Genomic DNA, 27,575 nt, shown 5'->3' with positions numbered 1-27,575 from the left:
TGCCAGCGACAGCGGGAGTGCATCCCATCTCCGAAACTCTCCCTTCATTTGCTCCACCACCCTGGCCAAATTTAACTTATGCAGCCTGCCCCAGTCTCGTGCCACCTGGATTCCCAAATACCGGAAATTTTCCTCAACTAACCTAAACGGTAGCCCCCTCAATCTGTTCTCCTGGCCCCTTGCCTGTACCACAAACATTTCACTCTTGACCGTATTTAATTTGTATCCTGAGAACTGGCCGAACTCCCTCAGCATTCCCAGTATAGTTCCCATCCCGGCCACTGGGTCCGACACGTACAGGAGCAGGTCGTCTGCGTAAAGAGAAACCCTATGTTCAACCCCGCCCCTCACCATCCCCTTCCAACCCTCTGCGGCTCTCAGCGCAATCGCCAGCGGCTCTATGGCCAGCGCAAACAGCAGCGGGGAGAGCGGGCAGCCCTGCCTGGTCCCTCGGTACAACCTAAAGTACTCCGACACTTCTCTGTTGGTCCTGACGCTGGCCCTCGGGGCCTGATATAATAATTTGATCCAATCCCTCCCCGAACCCAAACCGTCCGAGCACCTCCCATAGATATTCCCACTCCACCCGGTCAAAGGCCTTCTCGGCGTCCATAGCCACCACTACCTCCACCTCTCTACCCGCCGGGGGCATCATTATCACATTGAGCAATCTCCTCAGATTGGCCGCCAGCTGCCTACCTTTCACGAACCCCGTTTGATCCTCCCCAATCACCTCCGGTACACAGTCCTCCATTCTACCCGCCAGTACCTTTGCCAGGAGCTTGGCATCTACATTAATCAGGGAAATTGGCCTGTAGGACCCGCACACCTCCGGGTCTTTACCCTGCTTTAATATCAGAGATATGGTGGCTTGTGACATCGTCGGCGGCAGGGTCCCTCTGTCCCTTGCCTCATTGAAAACCCTCGCCAAGACCGGGCCCACCAGCTCAGAGAACTTCCTATAAAACTCTACTGGGTATCCATCCGGCCCCGGGGACTTCCCCGACTGCATGGCCTTTAGGCCCCCCAATACCTCCTCTACTCTAATCGGGGCCCCCAGCTCTTCCACTCGCCCCCCCCCAACTGTTGGGAATGTTAACCCATCCAGAAACCTTTTCATCCCCTCCGGTTCTTCTGGCGGCTCCGAAGTATACAGCTTACGATAGAAGTCCCGGAATACCCTATTCAATTCTGCCGGATCCTCCACTTTGTGCCCCCCTCGTCCCTCACTCTACCTATTTCCCTGGCCGCCTCCCTCCTCCTAAGTTGCTGCGCTAACAGTCTGCTAGCCTTTTCCCCATACTCGTACACCACTCCCCTCGCCTTCCTAAGCTGTTCCACGGCCCTGCTCGTGGATAGTGCCCCCAGTTCCGCCTGTAGCCTCTGCCTTTCCCTGAGTAAAACCTCCCCCGGGGACTCCGCGTGCTCTTCATCTATCCGGCCCATTTCCCTGACCAATCTATCCATCTCTGCCCGGTCTGCCTTGGCTCTATGGGCCCCAATTGAAATCAGCTCCCCCCGCACTACTGCCTTTAGCGCCTCCCACACGGTCGCCGCTGAGACCTCCCCAGTGTCATTCACCTGCAGGTAATTTTTTATACATTTCCGAAGCCTCTCGCAGATCCCCTCCTCCGACAGCAGTCCCACATCTAGCCTCCATTGCGGGCGTTGATAACTCGTTCCCCCGAACTGCAGGTCCACCCAATGCGGGGCATGGTCTGAAATGGTAATTGCTGAGTATTCCGTGTTCTTTACCTCCCCCCTACAGTCCCTGCTTAGCACAAAGAAATCTATCCTGGAATATACTTTGTGGACGTGCGAGTAGAACGAGTAGCCCCTTCCTGTTGGCTGTCCCTCCCTCCAGGGGTCCACTGCCCCCATTTGCTCCATAAACCCTTTCAGCTCCCTTGCCATTGCTGAGAGTCTACCCGTTCTGGGACACGACCGATCCAAAGTTGGGTCAAGGACCATGTTAAAGTCCCCTCCCATTATTAGCCTGCGAGAATCCAAGTCCGGGATCTTCCCCAGCACTCTTTTAATGAAGTCTACGTCATCCCAGTTCGGGGCATATATATTCACCAGCACCACTCTTCTCCCCTCCAGCCTGCCCCGTACCATCAGGTATCTGCCCCCCCTGTCTGCGGATATGCCCTCTGCCTCAAATTGCACACGCTTGTTGATCATGATTGCCACCCCTCTGGACTTCGAGTCCAAGTCCGAGTGGAAGACCTGGCTAATCCAGCCCTTCCTTAGCCTGGTCTGGTCTGACACTTTCAGATGTGTCTCCTGCAACATAATTACGTCCGCCCTCAGGGCCCGCAAGTGCGCGAACACCCGCGCCCTCTTAACCGGCCCATTCAGTCCCTTGACGTTCCAGGTGATCAGCCTGGTCGGGGGGCACATCCCACCCCGCCGGTCAGCCATAGCCTTTCTCTGGCCGGCCCCTGACCCGTGCGTCGCCCCCTTCCTGGCCCGCCCTATAGCTGCCTCCACCCTCGACCTCCTTTCCAGTGCCTATTTCAAGTCCCTCTCCCGTCAGCAGAACAACCCCCCCCTCCCCTAACCCCATCCCCCGATACCCCCACCCCTGCCATCTACTGGCTATAGCTTTCCTCCCCATCTGACTTCCTTGACTAGCCAATCTGCTAGCCCGGTGACTCAACACTCCGGCGCCTTCCTGTCCCATTCCCCTTGTTTCCCCGCCCTCCTCCCCACCCACTGGGGCAAGCCGGCTCCAGTGTCTTCCGCGAGCTGCACAAAAAGCCCAAACAGAAAAAAAAAGGGAAAAAACATAGAAAAAAGAGAAAAAGCACATAAATGTCCATGAACAAAGGAAAGAGTCTCAAATGTTCCGTTTGGCCCCATTGGCCCAGCAAACCGTTGAGCAGCAGTCCAGGCACATTCGGCGTTCCTCCCCACAGAAATCCTCGGGCCCTAACTCGCGTCCTTGGGGCCTCCTTTCGGGACCATCCCCAGGTTCCTCACAAAATCCATCGCTTCTTCGGGCTCGGAAAAGTAGTGGTGTTGACCCTGGTGCGTGACCCATAGCCGAGCTGGGAACAGCAGACCAAACTTCACGTGCTTCTTGAACAGCACCTCCTTGACATTCTTAAAGGCTGCTCGCCGCCGAGCCACCTCCTGGCTTAGGTCCTGATAGATGCGGAGCACACTGTTATTCCACGTGCTGCTCCTGGCGCTCTTTGCCCACTGCATCACCCGCTCCTTGTCCACGAACCTGTGGAACCTAATCACCATCGGGCGGGGGGGTCCGCCCAGCCGCCCCTGCCTTGCCTGCACCTGTGTGCCCCCTCCAGCTCCAGCGGTCGCGGAAAGGCTTCGGCCCCCATCAGCTGCTTCAGCAGGTCTGCTACAAACGCTGCAGCATCAGCTCCCTCCGCCCCCTCTGGGAGGCCGACCATCCTCAGATTGTTCCTGCGGACTCTATTCTCCAGCTCCTCCACTCTGTCCAGCAGTCTTCTCTGCCGCACTTTCAGGCCGTCCACTTCTAGCGCTGCAACCGTTTGCGCATCCGCCTGCTCCTCCACCGCTTCTCCCAGCTCCTTAACTTTAACATCCTGGGCGTCCAGCCTCTGGTTCAGCTGATCCACCGCTTTCTGGATTGGGTCCAAGCTGTCCCGCTTCAGCGCTTCAAAACTGGACTTCATTACCTGGAGCATGTTATCCAGCGCCAGCTGGATTGCTGAGTCCGGGTTCCGTGTGTCCGCCATCTTAGGTCCCAGGTAATTTTCTTCCGGTCCTTGTCTCTGTCCCTTTTTCTCCTTCTTCTTCTGCTTTCTGGAATCCCGCTGTTCCATATGCCGCAGCCCGCTCCTCAGCGCCTCCGCTGCCACTTTCCTTCGCCCAGCTCCTTCAATTTTACCTCTTGGGCATCTGAAGTGGGTCCAAGATGTCCCTCCTCAGCAACTCCAAACTTTTTCTTTTTCCCTTTGTCCTGGAGGAAGGAAGGTCCGTGGGTCCGCCATCTTACCCTGCAGGTCAGCTTCCTCCTTTCCTCCGTCTCTCTCTCCTTCTTCCTCACCTGCTGGCCTCCCACACTTACATCATCTGCAGCCCGCTCTCCTCCTCTGTTCCAGGCAGCCTTTCTGCCGCCTCCGTAGTCCCGCTATCGCGGGGAAACAGCTGTTCCAGCCGGCCGGAGTGAGAGCCCACCGAATGTGCGGCTCACTCGGACATCGCCGCCACCGGAAGTCCTGTCTAATTACCTTTTGAATGTTTCCATTGAACCTGCCTCAACCACACTTTCGGGAAATGCTTTCCAAACGGTAATCATTCGCTGCATCAAAAAAGTTTCTCTTATAGCTTTTGTTTCTTCCACTAATTACTTCAAATCTGTGCCATCTCATTTTCCATCCTTTCACGAGTGGGCACAGTTTCATCCCATCTACTCTGTCCAGAAACCTCATCATTTAAGTCTACCAAATTTCTTCTCAACCTTCTCTTCTCCAAGGAACACAGTCTTAACCTCTCCAATCTACGTTTATCACTGAAGTTCCACAATCCTGGCACCGTTCTCATGAATCTTTTCTGCACTCTTTTTACTGCTTCATATCCTTCCTAGCATGGGCACCCTGAACTGGATGCAGTACCCTAGTTGAGGCCAAACTGGTGACCTTTACAAATTCAACACAACCTCCTTGCTTTGTACTCTCTGCCTTATTAATAAAGCCCAGGGTACTGCAATGATTTATGCACAGGCCCCACTGCTCCTGCACTCCCTTTGTGACTGTAGCCTTTATTTATATGTCTCCATATTCTTAATATCAGAACGAATCACCTCCCACTTTTCTGCATTAAACTTCATCTCCCACCTGTCTGCCTATTCCACCAATTTTTCTATGTCTCTATCCTTCTCACAGTTCATATGCCTTCATCAATGCTTTCATCAGCCCTCTTTATTACCGCTTCAAAAAACTCCAAAGAGTTATTTAAACATGATTTTCCCTGAAGAAATCCATGCTGGCTTTCCTTAATTATGCTGTATTTGTCTATGTGATTATTAAATTTGTCTCAGTTTTCCCACCATCAAAGCCAAAAAGACTGACTTGTAGTTGCTGGGCTTATAGGTACAGTTTATTCTGAACTAGCGTATGATGTTTACAATTCTCCAGTCCTCTGGCCTAACCCTGAGTGTAAGGAAGATTGCAAAATCATGTTCTGTGCCTCTGCAATTTCCACTGTCCTTCCTCCGTATCCTTGAATGCATCTTATCTGGTCCTCGCTTTGAGTACAGATAACCTATCCACTATCACCATCATTTCAATTTTCTATCCATCTAGTGTCTGAATTGCCTCACCTTTTACCATAGCCCGGGTAGTATTTTCTTTCTTCGCAAAGACAGATGCAAAATATTAATTTAGTACTTTATTTATGCCCTCTATCTCCAGCATGTGTAAATCCTCTTTTTGGTCCCTACTTCTTTTACTATTTGTACGTCTTCCAAAGACTTTGGGATTCCATTTTATGCTAGCCTCCAATATCTTTTCACACTCCATTTTATTCTTCTCTTATTTGCTTCTTCACCGTTGCTCTGAACCTTCTGTATTCAGTTTGGTTTTCAATTGTATTTTCTACTTTAAACCTGTCGCAAGCATACTTTTTCTTCTTTATCATAATTTATATCTCCTTTATCATTCTGGATTTGTTTGCCCTACCATTTCCTTTCAAGAGAATTTACCACGACTGTGCCCGAATCACCAAGGTGGTCCATTGATTAGCTGTGGTTTTTCTTGTCAACCTTTGACTCCAATTCAGTTCAGATCTGTTCTTACCCCATTGAAGTTGGCATCCTGCACTGTTGGGATTCTATGATTCTATAAACATAAGCCCTTGTCAATTTTCCTCCATTGCAACCTCCATCTCCTGATTCCACACTGTGTAGTTGGCTAGCCCATTTTTAAAGTTATTTGTCCTGGCTTGTAGTGCAAGGGTCATAAAACAGAGTAAGAAAAATGGCTTCTGGTCAGCAAAGACAACTTTTATTTCAGCAAGTCTAGCTTGGAAAGGGAAAACAATAATGTAGACATACCAGCTGTGAATGGCCAGTATGAAAAACCAAAGTATGGCAAAAACAAATCTACATTATTGTTTTTCCTGTTAATATCACTATTGATTATTATTGATTAATTATTTGAATTAATCAACATGGAATCACACAAGAACAATACAGAAATACTAAATTGCAAAAACCAGTGACTGCAGGTCTTGGGGCACTTTAATATACAAATTACATTTTTTAATCATGAGAACTAATCTTTGCAATTTATCCTGTCGGAATGATTTTCAAAAAATCCAATTCAGATTTCAGAGCTCATAAAGGTTGTGGTTCAAGTTCAGTTACTTGTGAGGTAGTTGTTACATGTTTGGGGTTGGTTAGCTCAGTTGGCTGGCTGATGATGTGGAACAACACTAACTTCATGAGCTCAATTCCCACACCAACTGGAAGGCCCTGCTTTCTCAACCTTTTCTGAGGCGTGGAGATCCTCCGGTTAAATCACCACCAGTCAGTGGTCCCCTGGGACTATGATGACATTTACATTTTGATACATTTGACTTGTGTCATATACAACGATTGACTAGCAAAGGCAGAATAATAATAATGAAAATCGCTTATTGTCACAAGTAGGCTTCAATGAAGTTACCGTGAAAAGCCCCTAGTCGCCACATTCCGGCACCTGTTCGGGGAGGCTGTTACAGGAATTGGACCCGCGCTGCTGGCATTGTTCTGCATTGCAAGCCAACTATTTAGCTATTTAATTGTGCTAAACCAGCACAATTATAAGTAATTGAACAAAAATACAATATAATCCTGATCCATGGTTGAATATTCACAGTCATGCCCCAATTTCAGAAATCCTCCCACCATGTGGCGGCACAGTGGTTAGCACTGCTGTCTGACAGCACCAGGGACCCCGGTTCAATTTCGGCCTTGGGTGACACTGTGGAGTTTTTACTTTCACTCATGTCTGCGTGGGTTTCCTCCCATGTTCCAAAGATGTGCAGGTTAGGTGGATTGGCCATGCAAAAATTATCCCTTAGTGTCCAAACATGTGCAGGGGATAGGGCGAAGGAGTTGGCCTAGGTAGGGGACTGGTGCAGACTCGATGGGCCGAATGGCCTTCTGCACTGTAGGGATTCTATGTGGTAATTTTGATATCATCACTCTTTTGATAAATATACTTCTGTAGGTGGAAATACACTTATTGCTGGTGCTAAACCACACAGTGCGTCTTAACCCAATGTTTTTCAAACTTTTTCTCCCAGGACCCACTATTACCAACCGGCGGACCTTAGGGACCCATGCCGGCTGACATTAGCGACCTTCATCGGCTTACGTTAGTGATCCACGCCGGTCGACCTTCCGCCACACCATTATTGCTTACCTTTGATGCAGCCTCATCATTCAATGTTACAGTTCTCCTAAGGATTTCAGCTGACGATTTTAAGTTCTCTCTGCGTGCTTTGAAAAAATCAAGAGGTTTGTCCTCGAACTCGCCATGCTTAGTCTTCAAATGCCTTTGAAGATTTGAGGGTTTTGAACTTAATTTGCCAGTTCTTCCCTGCATATAATACACATGGGCTTTGTATCCTGATTTGCATTGGCACAATTAAAGTCAGAAATCATCTTTATACTGCTTTGTTCCCGTATTTTCATTTCTTCTTAAGTGTTGTTCACCAGAGGCCCTGGAGCTCTGGATACGGCTCACACCAGCACTGCTCTGTCCTGCTGAGGACTCTCCTGTGAAGCTCTCTCCAGCAGATTCGGTTGTGAGACCTGGCCTGTTTGCATCTCTGGCCCTCTCGTCCTTATTAAAAAATTACCATCTTCTATTTTTCACACAATCCTGTTGCTTGCTTGCTGGCAGCTACAAAATGGAGGAATCTCACTTCTATGATTTTGCACCCAAAGCATAGGCCCACAGGGCAAGTCAGTGTACCTGACGGGCGCGTGACCTTCTCTCTGCTGCTGCCTGTGGTGGAAAACCTCCATCATTCATATTTAAAGGACGGTCATGGCAGGCATTCCTTGTTTTTACTTTGAAACTTTATTTCCAATACCTGATTTTTCCAAGTTTATGACTTTTTACTGCTGAAATTTAGAACAATTTCAGTTGTGCCTCCTTGCATTTACACACAATCTTTGTTTTAAATATATTCCCATTTCCACGTAGATGGCCAAATGAGACCTTAATTTAACTTTCAGAGTGACTAGCAAGTACCAACCAGATATTGGCCGTTATCTGTATTCTGAATTTTGTAGTCCTCCGTGTTCAGGCTCTGGTCTTCCTTCTGTTGCTGCTGCAGAGAGAAAGTCTCAGGTGGTGCAGCACCTTTTAACCTGCTTGGATTTTGTGCCCTTTTTGGGCGATCTCTGGGTCATTGTCAATTACTTGGTTAGGGTTGGATCATCCTGATTGATCAAGTCCAATCAGGGGCTGCCACATCGATTTCAGGGTGGGCACTCAATGGCCATGCCGACAAGTGTTGGGGGCAGATAGGCCCTTCCAAATATGTTTAGGTGCTGCTTTGTCTGGTAAACAAGTGTGATTGAAGGGCAGCATGTGGCTCAGTGGTTAGCACTGGGACTGCAGAGCTGAGGACCCGGGTTTGAATCCCAGCCCTGGGTCACTGTCCATGTGGAGTTTGCACGTTCTCCCCAGGTCTGCGTGGGTTTCATCCCCACAACCCAAAGATGTGCAGGTTCGGTGGATTGGCCATGCTAAATTGCCCCTTAATTGGAAAAAAAAGAATTGGGTACTCTAAATTAATTAAAAAGTGATTGACAGGATTGTGCAATTGTTCCTGGGATGGCCTGGAGATGGCCTTATTCCTGTATATTGCTAGAGTCTAGGCTGCAGTTTATTTCTGAGTTTATTTGAGCTGCAGCCTGCTTGTCCTCAAACTTGGTCAATTCTCCCAGCATCCTTTGCAGGATGCCATCTTAAGTGGCTGTTCAGCCACACTGCAATTTAGCAAAGTTCGTTTTCAATTCTGTGTTGTCAGGCAGCTTGGGACCTCATCACCCAATCTTTCCACACTGTATTTCTGTAATTGCCCTTTCATTCTATCTTTTACACTAATTTGTGGTATTATGATGGTAAAAATGAATCTCTTGACAGGTGTCTCTGGGGCAAAACAAAATGTTGTTTTGGGAACAGGACATGATTTTTCATAGTTATAATTATATTTCTTTTCTCTGGAGCTGGCACAGTATTCTCCTTCTTCTACATATACAGTTTGTGGTGGTTTTACGTTGGCTCTAATAGATTCGGTGGTGCAATTTACTTGTGACTGATAATATCCACGTTGCTTTGGGATGGTCCCTTACCTGTTACAGGCACATAATCACTTCTCGCCATGTGTTACACCCTTCCAGCTGAGTTCCTAATAGGGAAGGCTTTACTGGCTGTTCACACTGGCGGGAAATTCCGGTCCCATGCCGGTGCATGGGTTTTCCGACGATATGGGGTGCTGTCACCAGGAAATCCCGTTGATAACGGCGGGGTCGGTAGATCCTGCTGGCCAGAATAACATACGATGGGGTGGTCGGTAAATCCTGCTTGTATCTCCCAAATTTACGGCATATGGATAGATATTGTGATTTTTGACAGCGAATCAATCCTAGGTTTTGCATGTGATACATTGACATTGGTTTATTCTCACCTGTGACTAGTAGTGGATACAGAATTACACCAATGAAGGTCCATATTGTAGTTTCACATTTGACCTGGACAGGATAAGACTGAACCAGTCTCCTGAGTTGGCAGGCTTTGTTGCTATTTTCATACTTTGATAAGGAAGTTATAAGAACATAAGAGCTAGGAGCAGGAATAGGCCACGTGGCCCTTCGAGCCTGCTCCGCCATTCAATGAGATCATGGCTGATCTTTTGTGGACTCAGTTCCACTTTATTCCTTTATTCTTCAAAAAACTATCTATCGTTATCTTGAAAACATTTAATGAAGGAGCTTCAACTGCTTCACAGGGCAGGGAATTCCATAGATTCACAACCTTTTGGGTGAAGAAGTTCCTCCTAAACTCAGTCCTAAATCTACTTCCTCTTATTTTGAGGCTATGCCCCGTCGTTATGCTTTCACCTGTCAGTGGAAACAACCTGCCTGAATCTGTCCCATCTATTACCTTCATAATTTTATATATTTCTATAAGGTCCCCCCGCATTCCAACGAATACAGTCCCAGACTACTCAACGTCTCCTCGTAATCCAACCCCCTCAACTCTGGGATTAACCTTGTGATCATTTGTGACCCGTGAGGGGACTTTGCACTCATGCATCTGTCACCTATTCTTTCCGGTTTGTTCCACGATCTAGGACCTTTAGATGACACACATATCATATTGACTGCTTTTACCGAGGTGTTATGGTCCTCCCTGATGAATGTATTGATTCTTATAACAATCTTTATTAGTGTCACAAGTAGCCTTACATTAACACTGCAATGAAGTTGCTGTGAAAATCCCCTAGTCGCCACATTCTGGCGCCTGTTTGGGCACACTGAGGGAGAATTCAGAATGTCCAATTCAACTAACAAGCACATCTTTCGGGACTTGTGGGAGGAAACCGGAGGAAACTCATGCAGACACAGGGAGAACGTGCAGACTCCGCACAAACAGTGACCCAAGCCGAGAATTGAATCTGGGTACCTGGTGCTGTGAGGCAACAGTGCTAACTACTGTGCCGCCCTTATCCTCTACTTAGGGAATATTTTTGAGCTGCGTTTAAGATTTTTGATTGCACCATTCAGTGTGGCCAGATGTATCTATCTCTCGGATGGCACTTTTGTTCGGAACACAAGGGGCAGCAGGGTAGCATGGTGGTTAGCATAAATGCTTCACAGCTCCAGGGTCCCAGGTTCGATTCCCGGCTGGGTCACTGTCTGTGTGGAGTCTGCACGTCCTCCCCCTGTGTGCGTGGGTTTCCTCCGGGTGCTCCGGTTTCCTCCCACAGTCCAAAGATGTGCGGGTTAGGTGGATTGGCCATGCTAAATTGCCCGAGGTGTCCTAATAAAAGTAAGGTTAAGGGGGGGGTTGTTGGGTTACGGTATAGGTGGATACGTGGGTTTGAGTAGGGTGATCATGGCTCGGCACAACATTGAGGGCCGAAGGGCCTGTTCTGTGCTGTACTGTTCTATGTTCTATGATCTAAGTCCTTTGTTTTCTTTGTGCCAAACCCAATGACCTGGCACAGCAATGTTTTATACAGTGCTGATGATGTAATTCCTGTTAAATTCAGCATTACAAGTACCACTTCATGTTGTACAAGATATGATTCATACTAAGCCATTCTTGGTCCCTCCCTGTGTGTCGAGATAATCTGGACCACTCGCCACAAGGAGTACTGAGCTTTCAAAGATGCTGCGGATCTGCTCATTGTAACACAAGGACTTCTGGGCTATAGCCTCCCACCTTTTTCCACATTCCTCATCTTGTCATAAAGAAATAAAAGTGGAATGTCTGTGGGGCAGGGAATGTCAAAAGGCTGCTCAAGTGTCTAGTTTAAACTGTCCTGTGATCTTTTACCAGAATGTCTGCACTCTAGTAATTCCAGATCAATTCTTTAATTTCTCCTAAGGAGGGAATCTCAATGTCTTGTGATTCTTTAACTTCATGAATTCTGTTTCCTTTTAAACGTGTCTTAATTTTGTGTTTTGCCTGTTTTTTCTACTATGATTTACTGCCTGAAAATGCCCTATCGTTTTGCACCAATGGCACTGTGCATCTTTGGCAGAACAATTCCTGCACCCGTGCCTTCCTCTTCTGCATAAGCAGGAGCCAGTCTGAGCTGTTGCCATTAATTGCTTTTTGGGACCCACATGCCTCCTTCTCTTTACCGTCCCTTTTTATGTTTGACTAACTGTCTGGTACTTTAGGATTGAGGTTCTCTTTTGATGTCCTCGGACTACAAATCAGCCCTACCTCCTGATCTCCCATTACCTACTTAATGTCTTTGCAATTGTCAAGTCGTCTTGGGAGTGCAAATTATTTTACAATGCATCATCAATGGAAAATGCAGCAGGGCATGCCAGGAGCAGCTCCAACATATCTAAAATGTAGTGTCAACCCGGTGAAACTACAACACAGTGTTGCTCGTTCTGGGTGAGTGTGCTTAACACTCGATTTGGCTCTGTTTCGTTACTTAGCTCTGGAGTCGCCAGGTATCGTTAAGATGCCGCCACAAGTTTCAAGGTCAAGTTCAAAGCAATAAAACCATACACCAATTAGTAAGTTCAAACAAATGAGTTTATTATAATACAATTATAATCTACTCATGCACACGCTAAGATGACTAAAATATTCCTACCACTAAATAAACCAATACTTATCTCAAAGGAACTGCCGGATCAGGGGACAAGGCCTCTTGCTCTGCACTGAGTCCGCAGACTTCAGGTTGGGACGGGTTAAAAGGGGTCAGGAGTGTCTATTTCTGGTAGTGATCGTTGTGAGACATTTACTTGCTGGCGGCTGCTGTCCGAGCCTCTCCTCTCTCTCGGTCAAGGTCTTCTTCGGTAAAGGCTAGTCGAGAGGGCTGGTCAAGAGAGGAGAGCTGGTCAAGAAGAACAAACTGAGTTTGGGACCTGTCTTTTACAGGTCCTAGGGCTTCGCGCCCTTTTGGGCGGACCCTCTATCTGCTGGGGATCGATTGGGTCTCTTCCCAATCGATTTGTTTGAATCCCCCCAATACTGAGGCTGTCCCTCGGCTACTGGGCCGGCCTTCAGGTGCTTTGTCTTCGAACCCCGCTGGTGCCGGGGTGTCTGGTATCCTATACAATGTTGCAATCACTTCCCTATTTGTGTCCATTGTCCCTGGGATCGTTCCATTACTATGTTAACTATCCCGGAGATTGCCTCATTAGTATGCAGAATGTTCGTTTCGGTGCTGTCTGCTCTTTTAGCAGACAGAATACACATTGGCTTGGTGCAGCCTGCTTGTGCTGCAAACTTTGTCCATTTTAACCTGCAAGCTTTGCGTTCCTCCATTTTGTATTGAGGGAATGGCCAACTTCGGTGGCTACAACAGGTCTACTTGCGTGACAAACAGCCGAAGTAGCAAAAGATAGACAAAGCTAAGTGATTTTACAGCTAATGGATCAGATCGAAGCTGTGCAATCCTGCCAAATCCAGCCGTGAATTGTGGTGGACAATTAAACAACTCATTGGAGGAAGAGGCTGCACAAATATCCCTCTGCTTAATGTTGGAGGAACTCAGCTCATCGATACAAAAGGTTAGGCTTTTACAACAATCTTCAGTCAGAAGCGCTGAGTCTATGATCCAACTCAACCTCCTCCAGAGGTCCACAACAGCACAGATGTCAGTCTTTAGCCAAGTAAATTCACTCCGTGTCATATCAAGAAAGCGCTGGAGCTACTAGCTGCTGCAATGGTTATGGTTCCTGACAGTATTCCAGCAATAGTTTGGGGCAGCAGGGTAGCATGGTGGTTAGCATAAATGCTTCACAGCTCCAGGGTCCCAGGTTCGATTCCCGGCTGGGTCACTGTCTGTGTGGAGTCTGCACGTCCTCCCCCTGTGTGCGTGGGTTTCCTCCGGGTACTCCGGTTTCCTCCCACAGTCCAAAGATGTGCGGGTTAGGTGGATTGGCCATGCTAAATTGCCTGTAGTGTCCTAATAAAAGTAAGGTTAGGGGGGGGGGGGGGTGTTGGGTTACGGGTATAGGGTGGATACGTGGGTTTGAGTAGGGTGATCATGGCTCGGCACAACATTGAGGGCCGAAGGGCCTGTTCTGTGCTGTACTGTTCTATGTTCTATGTTCTAGTACTGAAGACTTGAGCTTCAGAACTTGCCGAGCCCCTAGCCAAGCTGCTCCAATACAGCTACAACCCTGGCATTTACCTAGCAATGTGGAAAATTGCCCAAGTACATCCTGTACACAAAGCAGAACAAATGCAACACTACTATTTACTGCCCCATCAGTCTACTCTCAATCATCAGTAAAGTGGTGGAAGGGGTCATCAAGAGAGGTATCAAGCTTCGCAGTAATCTACCCTCTGCTCAGTTTGGGTTCCGCCAGGGCCACTCGGTGACTGTCCCTGACATCAGCTGCATTTGACCGAGTCTGGCATTAAGGAGCTCTAGCACAACGGTCAATGGGAGTCGGGCAGGAAAACTCTCCACTGGTTGGAGTCATGCCCAGCACAAAGGAAGATGGTTATGGTTGTTGCAGGTCAGTCATCTCAGCTCCAGAACATCACTACAGGAGTTCTTCAGAGTAGTGTAACGTCATGAAATGGGGATGTTCGCTGATGACTGCGCAATGTTTAGCACCATTTGTGATTCCTCCGATACAAGCTGTATATGTCCAGGTCTTACTGCATTTGGACAATATCCAGGCTTGGGCCGACAAGTGGCAGGTAACATTTGCGTCACACGAGTGCCAAACAATGACAATCTCCAACAAGAGAATTTAATAATCTTCCCTTGACATTCAGTGACATTGCCGTCAATTAATCCCCCACTGTCAACATCCTGGATTACCATTGATCACAAACATCTGGACTAGCCATATAAATACTGTGACTCCGAGAGCAGGTCAGGGACTGGGAATCCTGAAGCGAGTAATTCTTCTCCTGACTCCCCAAAATCCTGTCCACAATCTACAAGGCACAAGTCAGGAGTGTGATGGAATACTCTCCACTTGCCTGGATGAGTGCCGCTCCAGCAACACTTGAGAAGCTCAAGACCTCCAGGACAAAGTAGCCCGCTTGAGTGGCACCGAATTCACAAACATTCATTCCCTCAAATGCTGACACACAGTAGCAGCAGTGTGTACCAACTACAAGATTCACTGTAGTAACTCACAAAGGCTCCTTCGAAAGCATCTTCCAAACCCAGGACCACTACCATCTAGAAGGTCAAGGGCAGCAGATACATGGGAAACCACCGCTTGGAAATTCCCTTTAAGTCACTCACCAACCTGACTTGGAAATACCTTACTGTTCTTTCACTGGTGCTGGGTTAAAATCCTGGAACTCCCTTCTTAACAGTGCTATGGGTGTATCTACACCACATGGACTGCAGCGGTTCAGAAAAGCAACTCAGCACCACCGTCTCGAGGGTAATTAGGGATGGGCAATAAATGCTGGCCTAGCCAGCGATGCCTACATCTCTTAAATGAATTTTATTTAAATCCAGTACTCCCAACAACTATTCTGTTGCTAATTGGCTCCTCTTCCAGATTACTGTACTCAATTTCTGCTAATTGGTACAATCATTACTAAATCCGTCCCTGCTTTCTCCGTGTCTGAGTACGTTTTTTGAACTTTTGTGTGTTCTGGAATGATGTTGTTGTGGAAAATGAAATATGTCTCAAATGCATTAATGACTTTTGGCTTATGTGGCTTTACCCTCATTGATCACCAGAGTAACTAAAAAGTCATCTGCAAAATTGCCTATTGCGTACATAGGTATTCTGACCTGCTCTCAATTTGGTTTTTCCCTGAGACTCTCTCTTGTATCATTTTGGCCATGCTTCAGCCTCATTTAGGCTGCAACTTTCTTGAAACTCGAGTTGAGGTACAGATTTTTCTAGCACCGTCCTTTTACCACGTCCCACCATATATGATTATGTTGTTTGATTGGAGTGGTTTCAGTAACTCCCAAAGACTGCTAGCTGCAAACACTTTAACATTATTGCGCAGTAGGAAGTCTTACAACACCAGGTTAAAGTCCAACAGGACCTGAGGAAGAAGCAGTGCTCCAAAACCTAGTGTTTGAAACAAACATGTTGGACTTTAACCTGGTGTTGTAAGACTTCTTACTGTGCTCACCCCAGTCCAACGCCGGCATCTCCACATCATAACTTTATTGCAACATAGATACAATGTTGAAAACACTTCCTTACACTGGCTGCTTTCTCCTGGACTGTCAGTTCACATGACTACATGTCACTTCCTTCTGTGACATCATAGACTATTACATTTAATCCTTTGTGGATACGTCTACATCCTCCAATATGTCACATTATACAGGACAGGCCCAAGCTCGCTAAAGAAGCCTGAAGAATATTTAATCTTTCAAAACATAGAAGCAACACTGATTCCAATCTGTCATAGATGTTAAGTCAAGCTTGCGAAGATTCAGTCATAGAACCATGTACTGACAATGAAATCTTATCAATTTCACAATATTCTTTATTGCCCTTGTTGCTATAAAGTTCCTTTGTCAACCGAAGGCTCCCAAGCTATCTTTTACAAGACTTCGCCACTGATCTTATTTGATGTGGGGAGTTACATAGAACAGTACAGCACAGAACAGGCCCTTCGGCCCTCGATGTTGTGCCGAGCAATGATCACCCTACTCGAACCCACGTATCCACCCTATTCCCGTAACCCAACAACCCCCCCCCACACCTTACTTTTTAGGACACTACGAGAAATTTATCATGGCCAATCCACCTAACCCGCACATCTTTGGACTGTGGGAGGAAACCGGAGCACCCGGAGGAAACCCACGCACGCACGGGGTAACCATGTTATGCTAACCACCATGCTACCGTGCTGCCCCTGACAGTCCAGGAGAAAGTTGTTGTGCTTTGAGAGCTAGTTGGAAGAAGAGCTTAGTTTTCCAGGTATTTCATGAAACACTTCTTCTCCTGTGCTTCAGAGAAGAATCGACAATTACATGGAGGTCAGTTTCTGATTGAGTTTTCACAAGTGCCATCTGCATATAAGCTGAAAGATTAAATGGAGTGATTTTAGTTTTGGATTGAAGGCAGCGCAGGATCAAGTTTCCCATTTGTTCTGTAGCTTATCTCCATGCCTGTGTATAATTTTCAAGAGACAGGCAGATGATATTCATCACCTTTCATATCATTATTTTCCACAATGTGCTTGCTCAGTCTTTGGCCAACCCGTGGCATAGCGTATTTGAGGACCTGGATGTCGAACTGGATACCAATTAGAACATAGAACAGTACAGCACAGAACAGGCCCTTCGGCCCTCAATGTTGTGCCGAGCCATGATCACCCTACTCAAGCCCACGTATCCACCCTGTACCCGTAACCCAACAACCCCCCCCTTAACCTCACTTTTATTAGGACACTACGGGCAATTTAGCATGGCCAATCCACCTAACCCGCACATCTTTGGACTGTGGGAGGAAACCGGAGCACCCGGAGGAAACCCACGCACACAGGGAGAGGACGTGCAGACTCCACACAGACAGTGACCCAGCCGGGAATCGAACCTGGGACCCTGGAGCTGTGAAGCATTTATGCTAACCATCATGCTACCCTGTTGTCATGATTCACCTGGCCAATAGTAACTCCTGTACTCTTTTATATTATTCATAGACTTGGACAACATACAGCAGGTATCACCAGTGGTATCTTCTAAGATCCTCCAATTCAAGTGGCAGGAAAGATCGTCCAACGGCAACATACTCAGTTGGCTGGACGACTGGTTCATTTTTAAAAAAAATGTATTTTATTACAAACATGTATCAAAATAGGTTACAGCAAATAAACATCCCGGGAAACGTACTTCCCAACAATCAACTAAACAGTCTGTACAGGTTTTTCCTCTTTTTCACCTTCCCCGCGATGAACAGCCCCTCAAACACGGTCACAAACATCCCCCACCTTTCCTCAAACCCCCCCTGAAGAGCCCTTTAACTAATACTTTATCTTCTCTAATCGCAGGAAGTCATACAGGCCACCCAACCAAGCTGCTACACCCGGTGGCGATGCCAACTGCCATTCCAGCAACATTCGCTGCCGGGCAGTCAGAGAGGTGAAGCCTAAGACATCAGCCTTCCTCCTCTACATGAGCTCCGGTTTCTCTGAAACCCCAAGTATCGCCACCAAAGGGTCCGGATTCTCCACCTTCTCCACTATCCTGGCTAAGACCGCGAACACTCCCGCCCAGAGTCTTCCCAATTTTTCGTAACCCCAAAACATATGCACGTGATTCGCTGGCCCCCGCCCACACCTCTCACACTCATCTGAAAGAACCTACTCATTCTCATCTGAGTCATGTACACCACCTTAAACTGTATCGGGCTCATCCTTGCAGAAGAGGAGGTCCCATTTACCCTACGCAGTTCCTCAATCCATACTCCCCAATTGATCTCCCCTTCCAACTCCACTTCCCATTTCGCCTTGATCTTCGCCTGCCCGCCCGCTTCCCTGCTCCCCCAGCCACTTGTATATATTAATAATAATAAAAAATTCTTCCCTCCGCTTTCACGTCCGGAAGCAGCAGTCGCCCCAGCAGGGTGTATCCCGGCAACCTAGGAAACCCCCTCAAGACCTTTTGCGTAAAGTCCCCAACCTGCAGATGGACGGCTGTTTCATGATGCAACACCAACAGCGTGGTTTAAATTCCTGGACGGGCTGAGCTTATTCATGAAACCCCCGCCGTCTCAACTTTGCCTGAGGAGTGATGACCCTCAAGTTATAGCACCACTAGTCAACTCTCAAAGGGAGAGCAACCTGTGGACCTCTGAGATTGTAGTGACATTTCAGTCACCAGCTCTGCTGGGCATTTGTATGCGTGACTCCAGACTCCCAAAGCAACTGCTCTACGTGGAATCTGGACAATGGCTAGACAGCAGAAACTCTTTAGAGATATTCCCAAAGTATCCCTGAAGATGTCCTACATCCCCGCTTGACTCATGAGAGTCTCTGGCTTGTGACCGCCTAAAATGGAGATGATGGGCAGCACGGTGACACAATGGTTATTAGCATTGCTGCCTCACGGCGCCGAGGTCCCGAGGTTCGATCCTGCCTCTGAGTCACTGTCCGTGTGGAGTTTCCACATTCTCCCCGTGTTTGCGTGGGTTTCGCCCCCACAACCTACAAATGTGCAGGCTAGGTGGATTGGTCATGCTAAATTGCCCCTTAATTGGAAAAAATGAATTGGGTACTCTAAATTTAAAAAAAATAAATAAATAAAATGGAGATGATGGTCCAATTCGTGATGCAGAGCGATGCCAACAGCAGGGTTCAGTTCATTCGGGAAAGCATTAGAAGACTTTGCTGGGAAATAAGCGGAGACTAAGTTGAGGCATCAGAGAGAGAGAGAGCACATACCTCCACCTGACCCTGCAAGCACTACTAACCCCACATGTGGCAGAGCCTGCAGATCGCGCATTGAACTTATCAACCGTCTTTGAACCCAAAATAAAATCAAGTCATCCTTAATTATAAGTGACTGCCTAAGACGATGATGATTATGTTCAATATTCTGTTGTTTTCTATATACTGTTTTTTCTGGATAGATCCATCATGCTTGAGGCAGTGTACAGGTGGCAGGAATTACTCTTGCAGGTTAAGTATCTATGAGAAGACATGCCCTTTATTTTGACATTCCGTAACTGCATTGCAATGTTAGTTGTGCAAATTGCTCACCGAGCAATTTGTAAAGAAGGATTGAGTGGCCATCATCCAGTAATTTTGACTCTTTTCAGTCTGATCAATGTGTTGACTTGCGTGAAATCATTAGTAATGCTGACAAAATTCAAAATAAAGATTAAAACTGCACAGTAAATACTCATCGCTTGAGGACAAAAATGTCCAGTAGGTTCTCGCACTTTGTACCTAATACAATGTCCAAGGGGGACACAATATAAAGCGCCATGATTAATCTGCATCTTCATACTAATTATTGAAATTATGTATGGGAATTTGAAAGGCTTAGCTAAAGATTCGTCACACAGCTCCAGGGCAAAATCGGCAGTTGCTGTTTACTAATAGCACATTTAAAAAAATCTAATACTGTTTTTTTTTTTTAAAACCATCAATTTAATTGCTGAACTTAACTGACATGATTTTTATATGCAGGAGGGAGGTTTACCACATTTTGAAAGAAGAAGGAATCGAGTTGCCACGCTTTGCAATACTAAATCGTGATCCAGATAAACCTGAAGGTAACCTATTCCTAAAACTCTGACTCTTATATTGCATGGATGTAACAATCAATTTGATAGTATTGTTGTAAGCTATAGTTCCATGAGCTGATTACAGGTGAGATAATTTGCTCAACTTAATTCACCCATCCAGAGAAGTCCTATTTTTTCATTTTCAACAAATGGGTGTCACTGAGAAAGCCAGCATTTGTTGCCCATCTGTTGTTTGCCCAGAGGGAGTTGGTGAGCCACCTTGAACTGCTCCAGTCAATATGATGAAGGTACTTCCACATTTCTGTTAAGTAGGGAGTACCAGGATTTTGACGAGTGACGATGAAGGATGTGTCCAAGCCTGGGTGATATGTGACTTGGAGGGAAATTTAGAGGTGATGTTGTTTTCAGGCACCTTCTGCCCTTCTAAATTCTAGGTGATGGATGGGTTTAGAATGTGCTGCCGAAGAAGACTTGAGTGCTTTACCTGCAGGCATGCTGTGTTGGAGGAAGTGGTTGTTTAAGCTGGCAGATGGACTGCTGATCAAGTTACTAACTTGGTCTTGAAAGTCAATCTTGCTGCAGCTGCACCTATTTAGGCACGTGGAGAGTATGATATCACATTCATAGCTTCAATTTTGTAGGTTATGGATTAGCTTTGAAAAGTTAGCAGGTGGCACATTTATTGCAGATTGCTCATTTTGATACAACCTTTAATTGCTATGGGATTTATATGGCTGGTCAGTTGAGATTTTTGTCATTGAGACCCAAGATGATGATGATGGGAGATCAATGATGGCAGTGACAAAGAGGCGGTGGTTAGGTTCGCTCTTGTACCAGCCTCCCCAGACAGGTGCCGGAATGTGGCGACTAGGAGCTTTTCACAGTAACTTCATTGAAGCCTACTCGTGACAATAAGCGATTTTCATTTCATTTTTCATTTCTTGATGGTTCTTACGTAGCACCTCCTGACATAAATGTTATTTATCACTTAGCAGCCCAGATTTGTCCTGGTCTTGCTAATGTGGCATATCAATGTTTTGCAGTTAACTGAGAAATTATGAACGTAGCTGAACATTCTTCAGCCATTAGTGAACCTAGCCCTACTTCTGATCTTGTGACGGAACAAAAGTCATTGATGAAACAGCTGAATATAGTTGGGCCATGAAGCCATGAATGCAGTATTGAGGAACTCTTGCACCAGTATACTGGGGCTAAGATGATTTGCCTCCAAAAACAACCAAATAACTATTCCTTTGTACTGGGGAGACTCTTCACCCACTCCAATTTGCATTGACTTCAGTTTTACCAGGTTGCCTTTGTGCCATAACAGTTAGATGCTGTCTTGACGACAAGGGCACAGGGACTGGATGCTCTCACCTCACCTCTGTGTGTCAGCCTTTGTGCTCATATTTAGACAAAGGCTGTAATGAGATCTAGAGCCAAGTCGTAATTGTGGAACACAACCTGACCATCATTGACCATGCTATTGGTGAGTAATTGCATCGATATTATGGTCAAATACACTATCCATCATTTCGCTTTTGATTAGGAGTAGGTTCATAATTGGCTCGGCTGGCTTTGTGGACTGACTCTATATTGACAATCTTTCAATTATCAGATAGATGCCACTGTTTTAGTTGTACTGCAGCACATGGCTGGGAAAGGTAACTAGTTTTGGAGCACAGGCCTTCAGTGCTACAGCTGCGCTGCAACCAGACCAATAGCCGTTGCTGTATCTAGGGCACTCAGCCATTTCTTGACATTACCTGAAGGGAATCAAATCATTACTAATATCCCCTGATTATTAAAATTAATATCTTAATTCTATTCCACATACTGTTTGCTTTGTCGGGATAAAAATTTCCTGATATTCTTAATGTACTATTATTAACTTGAGCCTGTATCCTTTTTTCTGCATTTTAATTTAAAGTAATATGTTTTTTAAGTTTCTCTGCATTCTAACCATCTTTACAATTTCTAGAGGATCCTCTCCCAAATAGTAATAATAATGATGTTTCTGTTCCACCTGGAAAAACTTCAAGTTCCTCCAGTCTTCCTCAGGTTGGAACCAATCCATTTCTGTGTACATTAAAAAGGTCTTTTAAGGCTATAAGATCAAGCTGAAGATTGCCGACTTCCGGTTGTGACCATGGAGTGAATGGTCACACACGGGGCTACTCCTGCTTAAAGTCACAGAAAAGGGCTCTTTTTACACAGAACTGGGTGGGATTTTGATGAAAAGGCGTAGGTGAATGCTAGAGGAGTAGTTTACTCCTGGAGTGGTATGTCTTTCATAGATTTCATAGAATTTACAGTGCAGAAGAAGGGCATTCAGCCCATCGAGTCTGCACCGGCCCTTGAAAAGAGCACCCCCCCATCCCCTTTATCCCCGTAACCCAGTAACCCCACTTAACCTTTTTGGACACTAATGGCAATTTAAAATGGCCAATCCACCTAACCTGCACATCTTTGGACTATGGGAGGAAACCGGAGCACCCGGAGGAAACCCACGCACACACTGGGAGAACGTGCAGGCTCCACACAGACAGTGACCCAAGCCGGGAATCGAACCTGGGACCCTGGAGCTGTGAAGCAACTGTGCTAACCACTATGCTACTTCTGATCATCAGACCTGGCAGAAAACAGTGAGAGATTTGGCTGGGAAGTTGAAACAATCTTGTGCTGCACAGTCTCTTCCAGCATGCAGGCGGGGGAGGGGCAAGCTGGAAAGCCCCAGACACAGGAACTGATGGCTTTTGTCAAGGAGAAATTCCATAAACAGAGGAAAGAAATGCATGAGAATCATGCAAAGGCCATTGCAGAAGCTGTGGCACTCCTGAAGAGTTCTCTGGAACGGGTAGAGAGGTGTTTAGAGGTGCAGGGATCACAGATTCGGGAGTTTGATCTCGACCACAGTGATCATGTGGTGGCTCTGGAGGCAGAGGTGGGGCTCCGAGGAGCCCTTTGTAAAGCATTGAGGGCAAAGGTGGAGGAGCAGGAGAACACTTCGAGAAGACAGAACCTGCGAATAGTGGGCCTGCCTGAAGGAGTGGAAGGTGTGAGTGCCACGAGGTACGTCTTGAAGATGCTCGCGGGGCTGGTGGGAGAAGGGGTGCTAGATAAGGGCCCTGAAATGGACCTAGCACATAGATCCCTGAGGCAGAAGCCTAGAGCTGGGGAGCCACCGCGGGTGGTGATCGTGAGACTCCATAAATTTGTGCAGAAAGAGAAAATTCTACGGTGGACCAGGGAGAACCGCACCTGCGACTGGGAGGGAAATAATGCCCGGATTTAGAACATAGAACAGTACAGCACAGAACAGGCCCTTCGGTCCTCAATGTTGTGCCGAGCAAAGAAGGGGAAAAAGGTGGGGGGAGGTTTCTGCAATGTGGCAGTGAGTGAGAGATGGCATGGTCAAGGGTGGAGAAAGGGGCCATCTGGGATGGGCTAGGTACAGAGTGAAATTAAAGGGGCAGGAGTTAAGTGGGGAAGATGACGGACGGTAGAGGGGATTGGAGGCGCAAGCCTCCGGTAAGGTTGGTAATGTGGAACGTCCGGGGATTGAATGGGCCGGTTAAAAGATCGTGGGTGTTCGCGCACATCAGGATCTTGAAAGTGGGGGTTGTCTTTCTGCAGGAGATGCACCTCTGTGTGAAGGACCAGGTTAGGGCAGGTTTTTCACTCGGGGTTTGATTTGAAATCGAGGCGTGCGATTTTAATGAGCAAAAGAATGGGATTCGTGAGTGCAAAGGAGTTGAGGGATCCAAGTGTGAGTGGGGTATTGGAAGGGACACCAATAGTGTTGGTAAATGTGTGTGCGCCCCAAATTGGGATGATGTGGGTTCTATGAGGGGGTTGCTGGCAGCAATCCCGGATTTGACCGCTCATCAGTTGATCATGGGAGGAGATTTTAACTGTGTCCTGGAGCTGAGGGTGGATGGGTCGAGCCCCAGGTCAGTGAGTAAGGTACGAATGGCGAGGGAGGTCAGGGGGTTTATGGAGAGGATGGGTATGGTGGACCCATGGCATTTTCAGAACCCAGGGGGAAGGGAGTATTCCTTTTCTTCACACGTCTATAAAGTGTATTCGAGGATTGACTACTTTGTAGTGAGTCAGGAGATTTTGGTTGGGGTGTGGGGATAGTTATCTCGTACCATGCACCCCACTGGCTGGATATTCGGTTCAGTACGGGACGAGAGCAAAGGCCGGGGTGGAGGTTAGACTTGGTTGCTGGCGGATGGCGGTTTTTGTGATCAGATGCAGTTGGCGATTAGGGATTATGTGGAGTTGAATCAGAATTGGGAGGTGTCAGCGGGCATTTTTTGGGAAGCACTGAAGGCAATCCAGGGAGAAATTATTTTGTTTACGGTTCGTGCGAATAAGGAAAGGGCGGAATATGACCGTCTAGTGAGCAAGATAGTGGAGGTGGACAGGGAATATTCGAGGGTGCCCACCGTGGAGGGATTGGCAAAGAGGAAAAGGTTTCAAGGGCAATTTGACAGGCTGACAGTGGGGAGGGCGGTAGGACAACTGCGTAGGGCAAGAGGGGTGCAATACTAGTATGGGGTCAAGGCGAGCCGCATGCTGGCGCACCAGCTGCGGAGGCAGGCTGCATCCAGGGAAATATTGAAGATCCGGGCTGGGGATGTGGTGTCAGAGCCAGGGAAGATAAAGGAGGCATTTAGAGAGTATTACCAGGGACTTTGAGGCAGATCCGGGGGGAGAGGAGGGGGACATGGGGCAGTTTCTGGATGAGCTGGAATTTCCCCAGGTGGAGAAATCAAAGAGGCAGGCTTTGGCGGAGCCCCTGGGGCTGAGGGAGGTGCTGGACAGTATCAGGGGTATGAAGTCGGGGAAGGCCCCTGGGCCGGATGGGTACCCGGCAGAACTTTATAAGGAATTTGCGGCACACCTGGCACCACATCTGTTGGGGGAGTTTAATGAAGCACTGGAGAAGGGGGAGTTGCCGGAGACGATGACGCAGGCAGTAATCAAACTAATCCCAAAAAAGAGAAGGATCTGGTAGAAGGTGAGTCGTATAGACCCATTTCACTATTGAACACGGATGTGAAAGTATTGGCTAAGTTGTTGGCGGGGAGGAAGGAGGACTGTACCGGGAGTGGTTGCAGAAATCAAACAGGCTTTGTGAAGGGTAGGCAGCTCACAAGTAATGTAAGATGGCTGTTGAATGTGGTGATGAATCTGTCAGGGGCTCTGATACCAGAGGTGGTAGTGTGCATGGATGCGGAGAAGGCATTTGATCGGGTCGAGTGGCGGTACTTGAAGGTTTGAGTTTGGGCCGAGATTTGTGGCATGGGTGTGGTTGCTGTATGTGATGCCAAGAGCGAGGGTGAGTGCGAATGATATGAGCTCACGAAGCTTTGACTTACACATGGGTATGAGGCAGGGGTGCCCGCTTTCGCCGCTGCTGTTTACGCTGCCCAAAGAGCCATTGGCAATGGCTCTCAGGGGGTCGGTAGAGGGGACAGAGGGAGCATCGGGTGTTGCTCTATGCCGATGACCTCTTGCTGTATGTTTCGGATCTGTTGGAGTGTATGGGAAGAATTATGGGCCTGCTGCGGAGGTTTGGTGGGTTCTCTGGGTACAAGCTGAATGTAGGGAAAAGCGAGGTATTTCCAGTGAATGAGCTCGCACAGCAGGCTAATTTAGGGGGGGGATGCCATTTACGGTAGCGAGGGATAGGTTTAGGTATTTGGGGATTCAGGTCACGAGGGAATGGACGAGGCTCCATAAGTGGAGCTTAACGAAGCTGGTGGATGGGGCCTGGGAGGGCCTTAGGAGGTGGGATACACACTGCACTTAACGTTGGTGGGGAGGGTCCAAGTGGTGAAAATGAATATTCTGCCGAGGTTCTTGTTTATTTTTCAGGCTCTCCCGATATTTATACCAAAGGCCTTTTTTCGGAAAGTGGACACGATCATCTCTGACTTTGAATGGTCAGGGAAGGTGCCACGGGTGTGGAGGACCCTGCTACAGAGGCAGAGGCAGCAGGGGGGCGTTGGCGTTGCCGAACTTGCTTCATTATTATTGGGCGGTGAATGTGGACAAGGTGCGGCAGTGGTGGGAAGGAGAAGGGGTAGAGTGGGTTAGGATGGAGGAGGAATCTTGTAAGAGGTCTAGTTTGAGGGCTATGGTAACGGCAGCATTGCCAGTGGCTCCGAGTAGGTATTCAGGGGGCCCAGTGGTGCAATCCATGGTGAAGATATGGAATCAGCTGAGGAGGCATTTTAGGGTGGAAGGGATGTTGGTGCTGACGCCGCTGTGCGAGAATCATGTGTTTGAGCTGGGGGGATAGATATTGCATACAGGAGGTGGAGGGAAATGGAGTTGGGTCAAGGTGAGGGATTTGTATTTGGAGGAAGGGTTTGCAGTCTGGAGGAGCTCAGGGAGAGGGTAGAGCTGCTGAAGGGTAGTGACTTCAGATATCTGCAGGTTTGGAACCTTGCAAGAATGGTCTGGAAGGGGTCGCCTAGGTTGCCGGGATGCACCCTGCTGGAGCGACTGCTGCTTCTGAATGTGGAAAGGGAGGGAAACATTTGGGATATATCCAAGTGGCTGGGGGAGCAGTGAGGTGAGCGGGTGGAAGATCAAGGAGAAATGGGAAGCGGAGTTGGGAATTGAGATCAATTGGGGTGTATGGAGTGAGGCATTGCAAAGGGTACACAGTACCTCCTCTTGTACAAGTGTGAGCCTGATACAGTTTAAGGTGTTGCACAGGATGCATATGACTCGGGAGAGAATGAGTGGGTTCTTTCTAGGGTAGCAGATGAGTGTGGGCGGAGGCCAGCGAATCACACGCACATGTTTTGGGGTTGCAAATAATTGTGAAGATTCTGGGCGCGAGTGTTGCGGTCTTAACCAGGATAGTGGCGGAGGAGGTGGACCCGGACCCTTTGGTGATATTTGGGGTTTTAGAGAAGCCTAAACTCATGGAGAGGAGGAAGACCGATGTCGTGGCCTTTGCCTCACTGATTACACGGCGACGAATTTTGCTGGAGTTGCGGTCGGCATCACCACCAGGGGTAGCAGCATGGATGGGTGATCTGGATGACTTCCTGGGGTTAGAGAAGATAAAGTGTGAGTTAAGAGGCTCAGCAGGGGAGTTTGAGAAAAGGTAGGGAATGTTTGTGACCGTGTTTGAGGAGCTGTTTGTCGCAGGGGGGTGGAGTGAGTGATGGTGAAAAAGGAGAAAAATCTGTACAGACTATATAGTTGATTGTTGGGAAGTATGTTTCCCGAGGTGTTTACTTGCTGTAACCTGCTTTGATACAAGTTTGTAATAAAATGCATTTTTTAAAAAATGATGAAAATTGCCTTCTGTGTCATCTTTGATACAATGGCTGGTATGTTTCCAGCCACTATTACTGAAAGTGCGACCCAACTTTGCTTGAACACAAGGGGTGGAACCCTGAGTGAAGTTATAGCACCGGTGGCCAATTAAGAGGCTGCATTTGGGACTGCCGGCATTCACAGTGGTTATCACTGTTGCTTCACAGCGCCAGGGATCCAGGTTCAAATCCTGGCTTGGTTCACTGCCTGTGCGGAGTCTGCACGTTCTCCCCATGTCTGCGTGGGTTTCCTCCCACAAGTCCCAAAAGATGTGCTTGTTAGGTGAATTGGACATTCTGAATTCTCCCTCCGTGTACCCGAACAGGCATCGAAG

The 27,575-nt window shown here is 47.5% G+C and overlaps 1 protein-coding gene across 13 annotated transcripts in view; it reads left to right on the top strand.

The window, feature by feature from the left end:
* ppip5k2 (diphosphoinositol pentakisphosphate kinase 2) overlaps positions 1-27,575 on the top strand; it is a 225,135-nt gene that overhangs the window by 34,885 nt on the left and 162,675 nt on the right. For all 13 annotated transcript variants that reach the window (XM_038805177.1, XM_038805176.1, XM_038805167.1 and 10 more), the window contains one exon: positions 19,833-19,918. In XM_038805177.1, coding sequence (XP_038661105.1) covers positions 19,833-19,918 — 86 coding nt within the window. The remainder of the gene's footprint in view (positions 1-19,832; positions 19,919-27,575) is intronic.

This window comes from Scyliorhinus canicula, chromosome 8, assembly GCF_902713615.1.
Source record: "Scyliorhinus canicula chromosome 8, sScyCan1.1, whole genome shotgun sequence".
Lineage (NCBI taxonomy): Eukaryota > Metazoa > Chordata > Chondrichthyes > Carcharhiniformes > Scyliorhinidae > Scyliorhinus > Scyliorhinus canicula.
The sequence above is the reverse complement of the archived record's forward strand: the minus strand, read 5'-3'. Positions and strand labels throughout refer to the sequence as shown.